Genomic DNA, 19,936 nt, shown 5'->3' on the forward strand with positions numbered 1-19,936 from the left:
GCCTAACAACACAGTGCCAGCTGGACACATAGTAGATGCTTAATCAATTGCATTGATAAATACATTGGTAAAAAAATGCATCGATTAATGAAAATTGAGTGAAGTGACTTGCCCAAGGTAATATAATTTATAAGTAACAAGTCAAGGCACATCAATAAGCATTTAGGAAGTGCCTGCTATCCACCAAGCACTTTGCTAAGTGCTGAGGGTACAAAGAAAGGTAAAAACGTTCCCTGCCTTCGAAGAACTTACAATAAAATGGCAGAGTCAGAATGCAAGCCCAGGTTCTCAGACACCAGCTCCAGCAATCCTTCTGTAACACACAATGATAATGCAGTTGCCTGGAGGTGGGGAGCTAGACCAAGTGACCTTTCAATCACTTCTAGCTACAAGAGTCAATGAGTCCATGAAGTTATGTGCAAAGTCCTGAATCGGTCAAGAATAATAATTGGTCCCTGCCCCCAGGCAGTGAAAAATCAAGCTGGAGAGTTAAAGCAAATACACAAGAAAAGTTAACAAGCAAGAAAGAGGCTGTTGATGTTAAGTATCATATTAGTACTTGGATGATAAGGGCTGGAAGAGTTCAGAGGGAGAAAAGAACTTTGGGCTGGGGTGATCAGGGAATGCTGCATGTAGGAGGTGGAACTAAAAGTTAGTGGTTCCTGATACCCTATGGAGAAATGAGCTGAGGGCGGGGGGGGAGATGTAGTGTTCTCTATTTTTTTTTTTTGGTGAAGCAATTGGGGTTAAGTGACTTACCCAGGGTCACACAGCTAGTAAGTGTTAAGTGTCTGAGGCCGGATTTGAATTCAGGTACTCCTGACTCCAAGGCCGGTGCTCTATCCACTGCTCCATCTAGCTGACCCGAGTGTTCTCTATTGTACTTAAGAGTGTGTATTGTGTATCTCTTGAAAGGTCCTTTTCGGCTCTAACATACTCTGACTCGATAAAGAGGGAATATGAAGTTATAAATTAGGATCAATCAATCAATAAGTATTTATTAATCTCCCATTACATAGCAAGATCATAGGATGACACACCTAAAGCTAGAAGGGACTTTAAAAGCTATTGAGTCTACTGTACCCTCTTATTTTAGAGGTGAGGAGCCCGAGACCTTGAAAAGTTAAATGACTTGCCCAAGGTCATACAGATATGGTATTTGATCTGGAACCTCTATTTCTGAATCCATCATCCTTTTCCTGCCCCATGCAATTTCCCAAGCATATTCCTGCTTCCACAATCCACACTGAGGTCAATGATGCTATGTCTTTCCAAGAGGAAACACAATGGGGGCTTTTGGGGTTTGAGTGACTTTTCTTTTAGCCCTATCGGATCACCTGAAAGGGGGGTGAGAGAGCTCTATGGTGGGGACCTTGTGCTCACCCAGGAACATGAATCAAGCCTCAGAGACTGCATTATTCCCCTCTGTCCACTCCTTCTTACAGAATTTCCACAGCAAGTTTGCAATGGACCGCCACAGTGGAGTGCTACGCATCAGAGCTGGGGCCTCTCTGGACTATGAGAAGTCAAGGACTCATTTCATCACTGTCATAGCCAAGGTAATACAGACAGGGTCTTTCTTTGGAAATCTGGAGTGGCAGATCCGGGAATCTGGAGGGCAGAGCAACCTTTGTCAGTGCTGAGTATGTCTGCTTTTTAAAGGAAGCAGGTTCTTCCTGGGATGGGAAGAGAGAAAAAGAATGATCAGGTCTTTGAAGGGTGGACATCATGGATCGAAGGGGCTACTATAGTTCTCTTAGTTTGAATTTTGCTTCCTTATGCAGAATAAAGGAAACACACAGAGACTTAGTGCAATGCAGATTGGCTCTAGAGCCTGACGCTAACTACAGTCATGGCCTTGAAAAGTCACTTATCCTCTTTGGGTACCAGTTTCCTGGTGTGTAAAAGGAGGGTAATGAACAAAGCGAACTCTGAAATGCTTTCCAGCTCTGGGGCTATGATATTCTGATCCTTCCTGTTCCTCTCCTGAAACCAAAGATGGGGAGATCTAAGACAAACCCAGAACAGTGGGATAGATGTGCTAAAATGGAGTCAGTGAACCTGAGTCAAATCCTATCTCTGCCACATATTACCTGCATGACCATAAGCAAGTCATAACCTCTCTGGGCCAGTTAATTTCCAAAGGCATTTAATGAAATAGCAGAGCAAGAAAACTTGCAATGGAATGTTTCCCCATAAACCTGGGGCACACTCTCACAAATACATGTGCCATTGGTGAGAAGAGCTGGCACATCAGCAGGAAGGACAATGGATTTAGACATTGAGGAGTCAGATCAAATACCATTTCTTCCAGTTAACACCTGTGTGCCTTTGGGCACATTTCCTATGCTGGGAGCCACTGGCATCTTCTGGCAATGGTCCTCCTGGTGCCTCTGCCCTGCTAGTATCAAGTAATAATTATGCTCTCCCTACTAGGCATGTAGTCTATGTGTGTGTGTGTGTGTGTGTGTGTGTGTGTGTGTGTGTGTGTAATCTTAAAGTGTTATATTAATGTTAACCATTGCTATTGAAAATACGGACAAAATCATGAGAAAATTATGAGAAAGTATGAATGAGATCAGTAAAATTATCAATGTGGTTACTCCTACACTGATGGAAAAATGCACACATTGAAGACTATTGATTACTGAAGTACTATACCCTAATTTATCCATACTCCTTCACTAGTGCCTATTTTTTTCTTTCCACATCCTCCTTGCCTAAGTAAAGCCTACCCATTCCTTAAGACCCAGCTTATTCCACCTCCACAACCTCTCTGACTGCTCCAGCTCTCACTGATACCTGCCCCACTCTCCTGATCTCTTAGCCCTTATAAGCTATAGCACACAATTAAATGCTTAACTATATACCTTGAAGCTTTTTTTTTTTTTTTTTGCTCAGTGTGTCATGAGGTAAATCTTGTCTGCCCCAAAAAACATTAAGCTGACTTGGGTCTGGGACAATTCTGATTCTTGTCTCTTCTTTCAGGATGGTGGAGGGAAGCTCCGAGGAGATTATGTGGTACTCTCAGCCACCACTACCATTACCATCAATGTGGATGATGCCCAGGACACAGACCCTGTCTTTGTTGGCACGCCATATTATGGCTATGTCTATGAGGATTCCAATCCAGTGAGTGAAACTATCTTTTGGAGGGGATACTTGACTCTGGAAAATTTGGCAAGAATTCAGGCTTGTCTTTAGTTCCCCTTTAAGCCTCTTTGGCCACTCATGCAAGCAGTTAAGACATTCATCATTCTTTTTGAATAACTTTATCCTCTACTGTGTTGTGACCACACTGCATCCTATTCTTATAACTTCCTTGAGAGTTGGTTAGATAGAGCACAGGATTGGGAGTCTGAAGTTCTGAGTGCTACTACCTAGCTATGTGACCTTGGTTAAGTCACTCTCTCTGAGCCTCAGTATCTTATTTTATAAAATGAGAGTGCTAAATTAGATTGTCTCTAAGGTACTTTCTAATTCTATAATTCTATGATTATCCCAACAAAATGGATCTATCTTTATTCCTCATTCTCCCAAGATCCTGTTCTGTGCTGTATAAAAATGAATGGTGAATAGTTCTTAAACAGAAAAATGGATAGGAGGAGGGAAGGGGAAGGAAGGAAAAGAAAGAGAAAAGAAGGGAAGGGAAGGAAAGGAAAGGGAAAGGAAAGAAAAGAAAGAGAAAGAAATTTGTTTAACCTAGAGAAGAAAACTAAGGAGAAATATGAAATTTGTCTTAAAATATTTAAATGTTTGCTATGTGAAAGGATTAGATGAGTTTTAGATGATTAGACTGATTTTATTTGGACCCAGAATGCAGAAGCAGCTCAAAGAGTGAAAGTTACAAAGAAGCTGTTTTTGCTTCAATATATTTTAAAAAAACAAAAACAAAAAACCACTTCTCTAACAATTAGAGCTGCCCCAAACTGGAATGGTCAACCTCAGAAGTGTTCTGGTCCAGGAGATATTCAATAAGAGGATGGACTTTTTAGTAATTTCATAGAGGAATTCATGCTTCAGGTTAAGGTCAGAAGGGAAATGAATTCCCATCTGAGATTCTACAGTTCGATGACAATGGATGAGTAGGAGAAGTCAAAGATGCTTCCAGTGCTGCAATGACAGAAATGGCTTTCATGGTAAGTGGTGAGCAAGATAAGAATTCATATTCCCTGAATTTGGGCTGTGACAAAGAACAAGGGATGAGGCTGTTCCTTCTCCTGATCTGGGATGCTCTGGGAATGCCTGTTCAGGGCTGCCCTGTATTGTGAAGTTCAGGAATCTCTCCTCTTGTCTTCATGTAGCTGCTCTCTGTTTTCTTCCAGGGTTCAGAGATCCTGACGGTGGTTGCTGTAGATGGTGATCGGGGTAACCCTAACATGGTACTCTATAGCCTTGTGAATGGTGAGCTCTGGGAGATGTTTGAAGAAAGGATCCCTAGCAGCCTGGTCTCCCTACCTTTGATTCATAATCTCTTTGGGCCCCAGCCATCTAATTATAGAACTGGTATCCAAGATGTTAAGGACAAAAGCTACACTATTCTATGGAGCATCAAACTGCTCATGGCCTTTATTATCAAATATTTTTATTCTCAATTCTGTATAAAGATAACAAAAAGCTACTTCATACTCAAGCAACAAGCATTTATTTATTAAGTACTTACTATGTGATAGGCACAGTGCTAAGAGCTGGGGAAACAAAGACAAAGAAATAGTTGGCTGCATTCAAAGACCTTACATTCTACTCTCTTTTCACATTCATACACACAGACACTCACATCCCCAAATTCCTCTTACACTGTTATTGTATAATAATCTCTTTTTTTTCCCTTTTTTGTTTGTTTTTGTGAGGCAATTGGGGTTAAGTGACTTGCCCAGGGTCACACAGCTAGTAAGTGTCAAGTATCTGAGGTTGGATTTGAACTCAGGTCCTCCTGACTCCAGGGCTGGTGCTCTATCCACTGCGCCATCTAGCTGCCCCTTATAATAATCTCATAATCTCACACAAACCACACCCACTGGCCTTTAAGCCAATACAAACCAACAAACATTTATTAAGTATCCATTATATGATGGATCCTAGGGCTATAAAAATAAATAAATAAAATGGTCCCTGTCCTCAAATAGCTTCCATTCTATTCTGTGTCCATAAGTATGCACATACACCCATTTACACATCCAAAGATTCCTCTTACACCAACAATGTAACACTCATACTCTCATACACAACACAAGCACATGAGCCTTCCCGTAGACACACAAAAAGACATCAACTTGTACCCCCCAAATTCTCCTCTCTGCACTCACACAAACACATAAACTATACTGTTCTATGCTCTCCTCCCCACCCCCAATCATATACTATCCACAACTCGTCTGGGTCTTTACCCAGGACCAGGCCAAGAGTCAGGAACATGAAAACTACCAATGATAAGCAATAGCTCAAGAAAGAAGTCAATGATCAAGGCTGTAAACACCAGCAGGACATTGAGAATTAAGCCACTGAGCTTAAAACTCCAAGAGTTTTGTTGTTGTTTTTAAAAAAGCAGTTGATGGATTCTAACTTTGAATTCCCAAAGTTCTCCTGTTGCAAGATGTCATTAGTGGGTACCACAGAAAGTTTGGTATACTTGAAGTCCATATCTCATAAGTAATGGATATGATGGGAAGGAAGGAAGAGTTACTCCAAGGCAGCCAGCTGACTACTTGGTATCACAGTCAACATTCTCATCCATGCATACAACACACACAATCACAGCGACTCTTTTCATACACACACTTTTTCCTCACAAGGAGGAAGATGATGATAGTCCAAATACTTCAGACACCATAGTTTCTGCCTTCACCCCGATGTCTCAGGGTTTCTATCTATATTTTGTTTCCTTTGGCCCACAAGCTGCTACAGACCCCCTATAGTAAATATTATACATCTGAGCCACGCACAAAAGTACAGGCATTGCCATATTAAAAAACCTTAACCTTATAGGAGACCAGTCTATAGATGTGGGACCCTGGAGTCCCATCCTGAGGAGAGTACTTGGGTTTATTCTTGGTCTAGTATCTGCTCCCCCTTGTGGCTGGAACTACAGTTCATCTTGTTTTGAAACAGGGAGTGATGAAGCCTTCAGAATCAATGAAACCACAGGAGGCATCTCTGTCACAGTGTCCCCCAGCCAACTCAAGAAAGAGATGTATGAGCTGAGAGTACAGGTAAGAACTGGGAGAAGCTCACCAGGAACCTACTGATCACTTGGATTGAATTTCTGTTTATGGGCCGGAACACGGGTTCTGATGACTCTAAGGAATTTACAGAAGGGTTGACCCTGTAGGAAGACAAAATGGCTCATCACTTATGGAATCTCAGGGGCATAGAACATTTTCCCCACTTATCACAAATATATGAAATTCCACAGTTAGAGATTCTTTCCTTTGGGTGCAGTTGGTTTTGCAGGTAACATTAAGTACCTCACTCCCCTAAGCAAATAAGTTTAATAATCATAATGGCTCCTATTTACATAGTCTTTGTGAAAGAATTCTTCACAAAACTGGAAAGAGACAGCACAAGTATTTTTATAGTGCTTTTATAGATAAGGGAATTGAGGCCGAATGAGAAGGAAGTCGCTTGCCTACAGTTCACAAGCTACTCAACCTTGTCCCCATTTACTGGTTATCCCTTACCCCCGCTAGAAATTAGCAGAGAAAAGGTTCTTTCCATTATACCACTAATAGATGACTTTCCCCTTAGATAGGAAGGGCTAGGCAAGCAAATGGAACTGAACACTTGGGGAAAAACCAGGAAGGAGGAAAGGGCACAAGGAAGGGTCTCTTGGGGGTCCTGAAGGCTAGCTTAACAAGGGTCATAATTTTGCCAAGTACCAACCTTTGTTCAGGGATTCAGGGAGGGGCACACCTTTTCCAGGAATGGGTGGGGAACAGCAACAGGGAGTCCTGCCCTTGCCTGTTACCTACCTATTATAATATTACAAGGTTCCCATGAATCCCAGAAAGTCTGGCCCCACTCAAAAGCCTTGCTTTGGGGGAATTTGCCAACCTACTGTAGGAAAGCAACCCAAGGCACATGGACTAACATCTCTGTGCCTCTAGCTTCCTATCCCTGTTTCCCAGAAACTCCCTAAAATCTTCCTCTTTATGCCCCACACCCTTTGATATGAATACTGGCTATCAAGAAAGAATCTTGTTCACTTCAGTGTAAATAAATGATTGATAAGGCACAAGCTGTTATGCTTCCCAAGGGAGACCTGTGTTTTGCCTGGGGTGGGCTGGGGGGTGGGGAGAAACTATACATGAAATATTCTAATTCCTATTATAGCTAGAATTTCAGATATTAGTTAGGTTTTGTGGGCAAGAGTTTTTTTTTTTTTAAGGGGGAGAGGAGCTTTTAAGGTTTTATTAAAAATCATACCACATATACTACTATTTACTCTGCCTATATATAAGATCAGTCAGGGAGCTCTGTGTATATTTTTGTGTATTTGGGGGTGGGAGGAGGGTTGTTGGGAGAGAAGTATTTGTGTGACTTAATCATATTTTTTGGTGAGGCAGTTGGGGTTAAGTGACTTGCCCAAAGTCACACAGCTAGTAAGTGTCAAGTGTCTGAGGTCAGATTTGAACTCACATCCTCCTGAATCCAAGACCAGTACTTTATCCACTGTGCCACCCAGCTGCCCCCCGTGTGACTTATAGCATCATAAATATAAGCAACTTTCCCAAGCTCAAACAGCTAGTAAATGGCAGAGTCAGGATTCTCATTTAAGTCCTCTGACTACAAATTTGGACCCATCTCCACTACCACAAACTATATCCTGATGTTTGTGGGTGTCTGTATATTCAGGGATCTGGAATAATTCATTCCAAATATGTGCGTTGTATGTATTAAGTTCTTAATGTGTGTCAGACCCTTTGCTAAGCCCTGAGGATACAATTAAGAGGAGTGACCATATTTGTCCTCAAGGAGCTTACTGTCTAATGGGGAAGCCAACATATATATGGGAATGGAAGCCAGGAGAGGAAGTTTGGGTCTGGTAAGTGACAGGGATGGTCAGTTGATATACAGGGCAGTCAAATGCCACATCCTTTCCAGAAGTAATGATACCATACTGTTGATTTAATTAGAGCAAGGACATCAAGGGCTGGTAAGTAGATGGCTAGATGGTTGGACGTGTGAAGATGAAACATGATCTGGTGTCTGGGGCCGGGCCATTGGCCATAGTGGGCTCACAGGGCTAGTTTACCTAACACTTAGTCATCCATCAAATGGGTTTGGTCCAGGAGAGAGAGTGCTCGAAAGATGAGGGGTTTAACTTCTCCAGGTACTGGGACCATAGATTCTGGAGGTCCAAACTGCAGAGGTCAAGGTGCAGAAGACCAGGCCTGGCATGGAAAGTCCTGGTACAGGGAGAAAGAAGCAGCAGATGGCAGGGTGGAGAGCTAGATAACTGGATGGAATGTGAAGATGCAGCAAATGTACTTTTATTTGTTTATGTGTATGCGTGTGCGTGTTGAAGGTCTGGAGTGAGCTAGACCTAGCTCTGCAGCCCTGAACCCCCAATGTTCCCTCCTATAGGTGTCAGAGGTCGGTCCCAGAGGTCGGTCCTCAGCAGCTCAGGCTTCAACTACTGTGACCATCAGAGTAGTTGACCTCAACAACCATCCCCCAACATTCTATGGCGAGAATGGACTCCAGAATACATTTGAGCTGACGATGTATGAGCATCCATCTGAGGGAGAGATCCTTCGGGGTCTCAAGATCACAGTTAATGATTCTGATCAGGTAGGTCAGAACACCCTCTGTCTTCTGGGAGAAACGTGTGACTGCAGGAGAAATCCTAGGCAGCCACTACCTATGTTAGGGGAGGAGAGGTTTGAGTTGGGATACAGAAGAGAGAAACTGGGCCATTCAATTTCTTTCTATATGAATTAATTATTCTTGCTAACTGGGTGCTAAGCCTCAGTTTCCCCATCCTTAAATAATGGAGTTCATCTAGATTGTCAGTAAGGTCCCTTCCAGAGCTGATATTCAATGAAGTGTGTGAAATGTAGTTTTAAAAAACAACAATTTGAGAAGCGAATGAGTCCATGGTTTTTGTTGTATCTTTTCATCTCTCCCCAACCCTCCACCCCTACTCTCTATTCCCTTGATCCTGGTACCTCTCTTTTCTACCTTTCTTTCCCAGGGAGCAAATGCCAAGTTCAACCTGAGGCTTGTGGGAGCTGGGGGTATCTTCCGGGTAGTTCCCCAGACCGTCTTGAATGAAGCTCAGGTCACCATCATCGTGGAAAATTCAGCTGCCATTGACTTTGAGAAGTTCAAGTTCTTATCCTTTAAGGTACCATGCAAGTTTCCAGGTTCTGGCCGTTGGGGCCGGAGGGAACTCTATCAGTCAAGAGGGGAGGAGCCAGGCTGGGGGTGGGGAGAATGGGCCCTTCCTTTCTCTTTCCCAGCAGATCCCACCCACTAAGTCCTGATGCCCCATCCCTTCCCAAGGGCTGGGCAAGTGCCCCATGATCCCAACCTGTCCTAAGTCTCTTCATCCATCCTTTCTGTACAATCGAGGGCTGGTAATTTGTCACAGCTGGAATGTTATTGCTCCATTTTTCCATTCCTTTCTGAGGGGATGGCATGTGGCAATTTCCTTCAAAGAAGGGAGAGCAGGGCTGTGGTAACCACTTATAAGATTATTCCTCTATTCCCCAGGAAATACTGGTATGTTTTGAGGAATCTCCCTGCTGTGTAAAGGAATCAGAGGACCTGAGTTCAAATCTAGGCTCCATTGCTTAGTAACTGTGAAAACTACATGAAAGTCACTTCACTGTGCTTGAACTTAGTTTAGGAAGTTGGACCAGAAGGCTCCTTTCCAGAACTAAATCCCATGATTCTAAAGTGGAATACTCCCTCAGATTTCAGGTTCCCAGGGAAGCAAAGAGATAGTAGGAGAAGAGAAGCAGCAGATGATCAATTAACACCAGAGCAGAGATTAAATTGCTTGTTGATCCAGCAGAGACTGCTAGGATGGGGTACTAGAGAATCACTTGGGGAGGGTCAGGGTACCTAGGGAAAGAAATGGGTGTTATTAACAGAGGTAGAAAGACAAAATAAACAAGCCTCTCCAATTTCATGATTTGCCTAGAGCTACCTGACCATGCTACTTATAGTCATCTGCCATGCCATCTTTGGCATACATGCCTTAAGTTACCAACCCCTGTATGAGGTGGGAGCAGCAAGGCCAAGTTTGTTCTACAGCTGCCTCAATCTTCATTCCCAGGCTGTGTTTGTCATTTGGCAACATTGCCCTAATGCCCCCAACCTCCTTCTTCTTCCCTTGCCAGCTTCTGGCTGTGGAAGTGAACACTCCAGAGAAATTCAGCTCCACAGCAGACATCATGATCCACCTTCTGGATACCAATGACAATGTTCCCAAGTTTTCCTCTGACTACTACATTGCCCGGATCCCGGAGAATTCTCCAGGGGGGTCTAATGTGGTGGCCGTCACAGTGAGTTGGGAATAAGCCTGAGGAACTAGAGCATGATGGTATGTGGGGGGGTGGTAGGACTATTACTGAAAGGTGAGGTGTTTGTGATGAATCCATGAGGGAGATGAGTTTATTGTCCAGGATGGGGAGGTGATAAAAGTGGGGTCTGGGATTTGGTGTTTCTTGGGAGCTTGGCTTCTCCATCTGAGAAACTGGATTGGGGCTTTAGAGGGCATTGTGATGAGGGATAACTGGAAGAGGCTTTCTCATACTTATTTTCTGCCAGGATCCCCAGGTGCCACAGGAAAAGGAAAGCAAAGGATGCTTGAGTTAGGAAATGTGAAGAGGCAACACCTCCAAAGCCACCATCAGTCCCCACATGCGGAGCCATATACTCCCCCTTCTTCCAGTGTCCTAGTCCTATCCTTGTTTATTTGTCAGTATCTTTTCTGCCCTCAGCTAGCACAGGCACTGCCCTTCAGCTTAAAGGAAAACATCAAGCATGAGGGATCTACCTCAGAACTCTAGGAAGGGCTCCAACCAATAGGTGACAACTCAAGAGGGAGAGAGTCAAGAACAATGGTGGTTGTCTTCTGCCTGGGTTTTTTCCTTAAGTTTCCCAACAATGAAGTTTGTCTTTTTAAATGTCATGGTAGGATACATGGGGATGAGGGCAAAGGAACATTTTTAAATCATCCTTTTTATGGGATCAAGAGATCCTGGACTTTAATCCAAATTCACAAAGACCCATTGGGGAGCCATGTCTTCCCTTCTCCCAGTCTACTTTCTATTCTGCTCAGATCCTAAACCCACTGGTTCCTCTGTTGGGAGGAAAACCACTGGTCTCAGGACAGTTTCCCCAGTTAAGTAGACTCCAAAATCCCCTTGTGAGGCGGTGGAGAGGATGTCCAACTGCCAAGTATAGGGAAGCTAAGATACTAACCTTTCTATGCGGGTGCAGGGGATGGTGTACCCGGATGAGGCACAAAAGATCTTGATGCCTATGGACATATCTGATAACTACTTGTCAGGACGTTATGATGGGAATTAATTCTGGGTAAAGGTTGGACTAGGTGACCGGTGAGCTTCCGTCTATCTCTCAAATTTGACATTTCCAAGTGTCTGAGCTCTCTCTGACTCACTTTTCTAGGCAATGGATCCAGACTCAGGACTATGGGGTGAAGTCAAATACTCCATTTATGGAGCAGGAGCAGAACTGTAAGTATAACTGCAGACCTGGACACCGAATCAAGAAGATTTATCACAGTGTCACATGTCATCAGCATAGTGGGAGGAGGTGGGGAGACTGGTATAGGAAGGGTCAGTGCCCTTGGCATGGGCTGTGAGGAGCTGGATAGAAAAGGAACACAGGGTAGGGGAGAGTGGAGAGGTATGTAGGTAAAAGATCAATGACCACTTACATTTATATTAAAATTTAAGGGGGGCAGCTGGTGGCGCAGTGGATAAAGGACCTCAGTTCAAAACTGGCTTCAGACACTTGTCATTGACTAGCTGTGTGACCCTGGGCAAGTCACTTAACCCTCATTGTCCCATAAACAAACAAAAATTTATATTAAAATTTAGCGTTTACAATTTAGAACATGTTCTCCTCGCAATAACCCTGATAAGTAGTACAAATGACATTATTCCCATTTTACAGATAAAAATCTGAGACAGAAGGAGTCTTGATAAGATTTCTGGATAACTAGGAATGCAGAAACTGCCTTCTTTTTATGAAGACGGACCAGGAGCTGCTTGCTCCTCTCACACAGCAATCAAAAGCAGGGAGAATTGTTAGAGACCAAAAGCTTAACAAACCACATAATTAAACATCTGCTGCCTGTACAATTTATTCTGGCTTCTACCCTTCCAAAAGTGCTTCATCTATAAATATAAGTAAACTCTTGGGCTTCCAGGAGGAGTCTGGTGGTGCCTGATTAGAATTTCCTACATTCTGGAGCTTGGGGAAGGAAGGAAATAAGCATTTTAAACAAGTATTCCAGTCACTGTGCTAAGCACTTCACAAATAGTATCTCATTTGATCCTCCCAACAATCCTGGGAGGTAGGTGCTATTATTATCCCCATTTTACAATTGGGAAAACTGAGGTAGGCATGGGTTAAATCCCTTGCCCAAGATTACATAGCTAGTAAGTGTCTGAGGTTGGGTTTGAGGTCAGGTCTTCCTGACTCTAGGCTGTGCTTTATCCATTTTGAAAAGAGAACCTGTAGAAATAATCATCTCAGGCACTTGATTCCACATGCCCAGCAGTCAATAGCTAACCAGCCCACAATGCCATTTAAAATGATGGGACCTGGGGAAGCTAGGTGGTGCAGTAGATAGAGCACCAGCCCTGGAGTCAGGAGTACCTGAGTTCAAATCCAGCCTCAGACACTTAACACTTACTAGCTGTGTGACCCTGGGCAAGTCACTTAACCCCAATTGCCTCACTAAAATAAATAAATTAAAATAAAATAAAATGATGGGACCCTTTGCCTGGGTTTATTATTCTAGCCTCCTCATTCATATCATGTCTTTCTCTTGCTTTGCTGCTATTTAGTACATTTATTTTACATTGGTGGCTGCTTTCATTTGATGAGAAGAGAAAGATTCCTTCCACTGAGCCCTATGCCATGAGTCCTTCGCAAACCAAAACATGGAATGGGCATGAAAGGTTGTGGTATAATAAATAATAGGTATTTGAGGCAGCCAGGTGATGTAGTAGAGTGTTGGACCCAGAGTCAGGAAGATCTGAGTTCAAATCCAGCCTCAGACACTTACTAGCTGTGTGACCCTGGACAAGTTATTTAACTGTACTCAGCCTCAGTTTTCCAATCCATAAAATGGGGATAATAGTTACACCTAACTTTGAATGCTAAAAAGCACTCTGCAAAATATTAAAGTGCTATAAATAAATGTTAGCTACTATGATGATATTAACTGTTTGGTTTCTCTAAGGGTAGAACATAACAAGGGGCAGCTAGTGGATAGAGCACTGGGCAATGGAGTCAAGAAAACCAAGTTCAAATCTAGCCTCAAGTATTTACTAGGTGTGTGACCTTGGGCAAGTCACTTCACCCTGTTTGCCTCAGTTTCCTCTTCAGCAAAATGATCTGGAGAAGAAAATCACAAACCACTCCAGTATCTGTCAAGAAAACCCCAGGTTGGGTCACAAAGAGTCAGACATGACTGAAATGACTGAAAAACAACAAAGGTTGTGACCTTTCACAAGTAAGTCACTTACCCTTTCAGGGTCTCAGTTTCTTCTGTAAAATGAAGCATAGACTATATGATCCCTAAAATGACTTCCAGTTCTAAATCCTTTGGCCTTGCAGAGTCACTGATCCAACCTCTTCCCAAATGCAAAGGTCCTTTTCACACCACAGCCATAGAATTTTAAATCTGAAAGGCTTCAGCTGCTAGCTCCCTGATTTTACAGGGAAGGGAGCACAAAGAAGTTGTAACTTAAAACCACACAGCTGTGATCTTTCAATCTTGTCTTGAACACTTTCAGAGACAGAGAACTCACCACTTTGTAAGGGAGCCTCTACCACTGCTCTGAATTGTTAGTACTTACTCATCCTGAGCCAAAATCTACCTCCCTGTAACTTCCTTCCATTGTCCTCATTCTCCTCTCTGGAGCAGCTCCCTTTTGTACATGCCAATTCAGGACACTTATCACATCTCTGTAAGTCTTCTCTTTTCCAGGCTAAATGTCCCCCACGTTCTTGTACAATTATCATGTCATGTTTTCCCTCCATCAGTACTGATTCTCCTCCTCTGGGTATACTCCAATTTATCAATGATGTTCCACTGAAAATTTGGATCTCAGGACTGATTGTAGGGTTACAAATATGGCCTGGGCAAGGTACCGTCCAATAGGACTATTGCAACTTCTTTTAATGGAGGCTTATTGGGTTTTTTCCCTCCAACCTGGGATTTCATGGATCTGGAACACTTCCAATGAGAAAATATCCTCTGCCAATGCAGATAGGCACCTGCTCTGCAATACTCAATAAGTCAGTCAATGAACACGTATTGGGCACATCCTCTGAACCAGGAATTGCAACATAAAGTCTTAGGGACTTGCCTGGGAAACTGAGAAGTCAAGTGATTTACCCAGGGTCACATAGCCCAGAATCAGAAGCAAAACATGAACATGGGTTTTCTGATTCTAAGACTGTTCTCTATCTACTCTCCCAAGATGCCTCTCAAAATTCTCTCTCTTTCTCTCTCTCTCTCTCTCTCTCTCTCTCTCTCTCTCTCTCTCTCTCTCACACACACACACACACACACACACACACATACATATACATATACATATACATATATATATATATACATATATACTTTTTTCAAGTGACACAATGAGTTATTAAGGAAGTAAGTGTGATATGGTTTGGTGTCAATTACAACCTGTACCTTCCTGACCTGCTAGTTCATAATTTTTTTGTTTGTTTTTTGTGGGGCAATGAGGGTTAAGTGACTTGTCCAGGATCACACAGCTAATAAGTGTCAAGTGTCTGAGGCCGGATTTGAACTCAGGTCCTCCTGAATCCAGGGCTGGTGCTTTATCCACTGTGCCACCTAGGTGCCCCTAGTTCATAATTTTTTTAACTAGCCTCCTCTCCCTTTGGGGAGAGCTAGAGAACCAGCTTACACTGTATATATTGTATATACACATAGTTATTTGCATACTTTTTCCTCCATTAGAATGGGAGCTCATTTAAGCAAACTTCTTGTTTTGCCTTCCTTTGTATCCCTAGCATTTGGTGCCTGGAACATAGTAAAGGTTTAATAAGTGCTTATTGATTGACCAATGCATGGACAGACTTTACTAGCTTTCCCATAAACAAGAGATTGTTTACGAGTCTTACCAGTTGATGAATTACCAACTGGAGAATTCAAGTCTGGGGGATTGAACGTCTTGCTAACATGGGGGAATTGTATTCCAAGAGAGGGAAAACCATTAATGTTTCAGCCTCTCTGTTCCCCTGGGGAAACTTGAGAAGAATATGAGTTGACTGTCAGAGAAGATTGGACTGGTCCATATCATAATTTCTTGCCTTGTTGGCTTCTCATCTACATGAATCTATGTGTGTCTTCTGACCCTCCCAGATTCCTGATCCACCCATCTTCAGGAATCATCTATACTCAGCCCTGGGCTGCCCTGGATGCTGAGGCCACCTCAAAGTACAACTTCTATGTGAAGGCAGAAGACACAGAGGGCAAATACAGCCTTGCCGAAGTGTTTGTCACAGTGCTCGATGTCAATGACCACTCCCCAGAGTTTGACGAAAACATTCAGGAGAAGACAATGGTCCTAGGAACCCCAGTAAAAATTGAGGTGGGTCGCTAGGCTGACTTTTTAGGGGAGGGTCCCATTCCCTAAATGGTATGAACAGACTCCATGCCTTGCAAACCACTGACTCCAGGGGAAATAAGGAAACCACAAAATCAGAATATTAAGAATGAAAAAGTACCTAGAAGATCAATTGGCCAATCCTCACACCTTTTTTTCTTTCATTTGCCTTTTGAAAAATGTTTATAAAAAGGTTTCCTTTTCACTATACCTCCCTTCAACTGAACAATTTTTTTTAAAAAAAGGAAAACTCTCACAATAAATATGCATAGTCTAGCAAAACAAATCCCCACATGGGTCACATGCAAAAATGTATGTCATATCCTGAACGTTAAGTCCATCACTTCTCTGACAGGAAGTTGGTGGCATGATTCATCCTTAATCCTCTGAACTCATGATTCATGGTTGTATTGATCAGTTCAAAGTTGTTTTTCTCCTTAATGTTGTTATTGTATAAATTATTCTCCTAGTTTTTGTCACTTCGTGCTGTATTACTGGTTAATAGAAGAATACCCAGTTCCCTCTAACACTGTACATTTTTTCATTTCTTGTGACACAATAATCCATTATAGTCATATACCACAATTATAGCCATTCACCTCCAGGCAACCACCTGCTTTGTTTACAATTCAGGGTTGCTACAAAAAGAGCTGCTAGAAATCTTTTTGTTCATATGGGTCCTTTTCCTCTTTCTTTTGATCTCTCTGGCACATAGACTTAGGCGTAGTATAGCTGGGTCAAGTTTCTGCGCAGGTTAGTGACTTCGGGCCCCAAATGCCAGATTGCTTTCCAGAATCTACACCTGAGGAAACTGAAATGTGGCTTCCTTAAGGTCATACAACAAGTTAACGGAGGAGGCAAACCAGAAGCTGGGCTGCTGGACACTCAGTTCAGTGCTATTTGTACTATGCCGCATTGTGGCAAATCCAATCATCTAAATTCACTTGGCTTCTTTCTCTACGTCCAAAAGCTTTGGTGAAACTTCTCTGGTCCTGAGCTGATTTTATAGAATGAGAGTACACACACCAACAACCAGGACACAGAATCTATTGGGAAAAAACAAACCTAGGCTCTCAGATCCATCATATTTGGAGGGCCTTCTTAATATCTTCAATTGCATCCAAACACCTTTATAATGAAAAGGAAATTCTGTGATTTCTAACATGCCAAACTTGAAACTAAAAGAGCTCGCCTCTCTGGCAACAACCCCTACTTGGCGCTGACAAGTAGACACAGCCTCTCCAGTTGATTTCTTTGCCTTTTAGTATCATGACTCAAGGCATGAGATTCTCTCCAAATTCATCAAGCAAGTCATTTTAATTCACTTTGTTTACAAAAATTAATATATAGCACTTGAGCAGAACATGATTACTGTCATGAAACCAAAAACCATTGCTAGATTCTATTACAAACACGCACACACACCCATGCACGCACTAACACGTGCATACACTATCATCTAAGACATGAAATCACTCAAAGACTGCATCCTCCATAGGAACTATAACCCAAACTACCTTCCCCAATGAAGTAAATAGCTACTTTTTAAACACCAGCGCCTGACCTTGAAAGAAATGAGAAATGGGTGAAGTGAAGGGGTCTTTGGACTTCTCTCATTTTTCTTTCTGTTTCCTTGCTTCCTTGCTGCTTCCTAGTTCTCTCACCCCCATTACCAGGTGCTCAATAACCACACCCTACCCAAAACCCTTCACTGTAGCCATTCATCCAAGCCTCCCTTCTCCCTAAAGCACTCCATGATATAAAATATTTTCATTCCCACAGTGCATCTGTTCTCAGTCAACAATTAGGGAGAAATCAACCTGACTATACTTATTTACACTGGATCATGATCTCCCTTTATCTTCCTGGGGTTAACCTCGTGCTAACTCAAATGAATTTCTTTTCTTTTCTTTTCTTTCTTTTTTTTTTTTTTTTTTTTTTTTGGTGAGGCAATTGGGGTTAAGTGACTTACCCAGGTTCACACAGCTAGTAAGTGTCAAGGGTCTGAGGCCAGATTTGAACTCAGGTACTCCTGAATCCAGGGCTGGTACTCTATCCACTGTGACACCTAGCTGCCCCTCAAATGAATTTCTTATGGATAGAACTATATACCACTTTTTTAAAATGAAAAACTTCATAAACAGTGAAGGAGATGCCTTTGTTTCATGGAGAGATGGTTCCCCCCCTAAAAAAAAGAAAGAAAGAAAGAAAGAAAGAAAGAAAGAAAGAAAGAAAGAAAGAAAGAAAGAAAGAAAGAAAGAAAGAAAGAAAGAAAGAAAGAAAAATGGAGCAGCTAGGTGGTGCAGTGGATAGAGCACTGGCCCTGGATTCAGGAGGACCTGAGTTCAAATCTGGCCTCAGACACTTGACATTTACTAGTTGTGTGACCCTGGGCAAGTCACTTAACCCCAATTGCCTCACCAAAAAAAAAAGAAAGAAAGAAAGAAAGAGAGATGGTTTCCCTAGAATTCCTTAAATTGCACAATGTAAGCCATTAACTACTCTACCTGCATGTAAATCCAGGCCTGTTGAATGCCTCTTCTGTTCTCTGCTACCTTCCACAGACCAAGGAAGTCCATCATTTGTGTTTCATCTGGCCCCCTTACAGGATCATTGCTTAGGGAATATTTGAGTTCCCAAAGTCTCATTCCTCTTTCTTCATGTGCAGGCAACAGACCATGATGCAGAAGAGCCAAACAATGTTGTAGACTATTCCATCATGCAGGCAGAACCTGCCAATGTGTTTGACATCAATGAGAGCACGGGTGAGATCCGGCTGAAGGCCTTTGTTCACTCACTGGACATCATACACAACATCACCAAGAACAGAGACTGCACCTGGTCTGTGCTGGTCCAGGCCAAGGACCGGGGTTCCCCATCCTTCAGCACCACAGCTGTGCTAAAGATTGACATCCTGGATGAGGTGAGCAAGGCAGGCCAAAAAGAGCAAGAAGGACGCTTGGGGAGGAAAAGGGAAACTCATAACCATCTCACTCCCAGATGTGTAGTGGACAGGATTCTTGGAGAGGTACAGGCCTCCAATTCTGAGATCCAGGGAACATGAGCCTGCCTGTGTCCTTACTCCCAAATCTAAACAATTGCCCAGGCCTCCCTCTCTAGGGTCCTCCTCCATATGTTCGGTTAAAGAGTGAATCATGTGTTCCTTTGTCATTAACATACTCCATTTAGGGGGCAGCTAGGTGGTATGGTGGATAAAGCACCTGCCCTGGATTCAGGAGGCCCTGAGTTCAAATGTGGACTCAGACACTTGACACTTATTAGCTGTGTTACCCTGGGCAAGTCACTTAACCCTCATTGCCCCACAAACAAAAATATACTCCATACAAGTGCTATTTCTAGTTTGTTCCCTGTGGAATTCAAGCTCCTATTCCCCCAACCCAGTGCCTCTCTCCCTAGAGCTTGGTTCTGTCTGTAAAAGAGAAAACAAGGTTACTTCAATGTTATACCCCATTCCATTTGTCATGGCCCATGGAGGTCATAATAAAGTACAATATAGGGATAGAAATTGAATCTGTGGTTTCAATAATATAAGGAACTCCCAAGTAAGGAAACGCCACCTTTCATTTCAGGCTGGCTACCTTCTCTGCCACCTCTAGTCTTAGCAAGTCACCTACGGCATTGACATTCAATGACTTGCTTGGGCTCACATAGTGTCAGAGGCAGACCTTGAACCCCAGTTTTCTCGGCTTTGATGCCAGTTCTATCCATTGCACTGTGCTGGAGATGATCCATGTATAGAGGACTTGCTCTCAGCTGTAAAGTTCCATTTAAATGTCAGCAATTATTAGCTGCCCTTAAAAAAAAAAGATTGGTTTCCAGTACTCGGTCTATCCAGCAACAACTAGATTCATTTTTCATGCATTTCCAAGTTAATTCAAAAGTAAGCCAAAGAAACTGAGAGTTTCTTTTCATTAAGGGAAAAGTTCTTTTCATTAAGGGCTGAGTTCATTATTAATGTATCTGACCATGCCTGTAGCCTAAGGCAAAGCTGAACATATCATCCTAAATCAAGTTCTGATTTCCTTGCTGTGGGGTGCTGAAGTTGGTGTATTTTTTTTTTTTTT

General features: G+C 42.7%; 1 protein-coding gene across 1 annotated transcript in view; it reads left to right on the forward strand.

The window, feature by feature from the left end:
* Positions 1 to 19,936, forward strand: part of CDHR1 (cadherin related family member 1) — a 50,891-nt gene that overhangs the window by 26,255 nt on the left and 4,700 nt on the right. The window contains exons 7-16 of the mRNA XM_043980965.1: positions 1,446 to 1,559; positions 2,989 to 3,132; positions 4,326 to 4,404; positions 6,109 to 6,209; positions 8,584 to 8,790; positions 9,194 to 9,346; positions 10,347 to 10,511; positions 11,641 to 11,708; positions 15,608 to 15,836; positions 18,520 to 18,774. Of these exons, the coding sequence (XP_043836900.1) occupies positions 1,446 to 1,559; positions 2,989 to 3,132; positions 4,326 to 4,404; positions 6,109 to 6,209; positions 8,584 to 8,790; positions 9,194 to 9,346; positions 10,347 to 10,511; positions 11,641 to 11,708; positions 15,608 to 15,836; positions 18,520 to 18,774 (1,515 nt within the window). The remainder of the gene's footprint in view (positions 1 to 1,445; positions 1,560 to 2,988; positions 3,133 to 4,325; positions 4,405 to 6,108; positions 6,210 to 8,583; positions 8,791 to 9,193; positions 9,347 to 10,346; positions 10,512 to 11,640; positions 11,709 to 15,607; positions 15,837 to 18,519; positions 18,775 to 19,936) is intronic.

This window comes from Dromiciops gliroides, chromosome 2 (genome assembly GCF_019393635.1).
Source record: "Dromiciops gliroides isolate mDroGli1 chromosome 2, mDroGli1.pri, whole genome shotgun sequence".
NCBI lineage: Eukaryota > Metazoa > Chordata > Mammalia > Microbiotheria > Microbiotheriidae > Dromiciops > Dromiciops gliroides.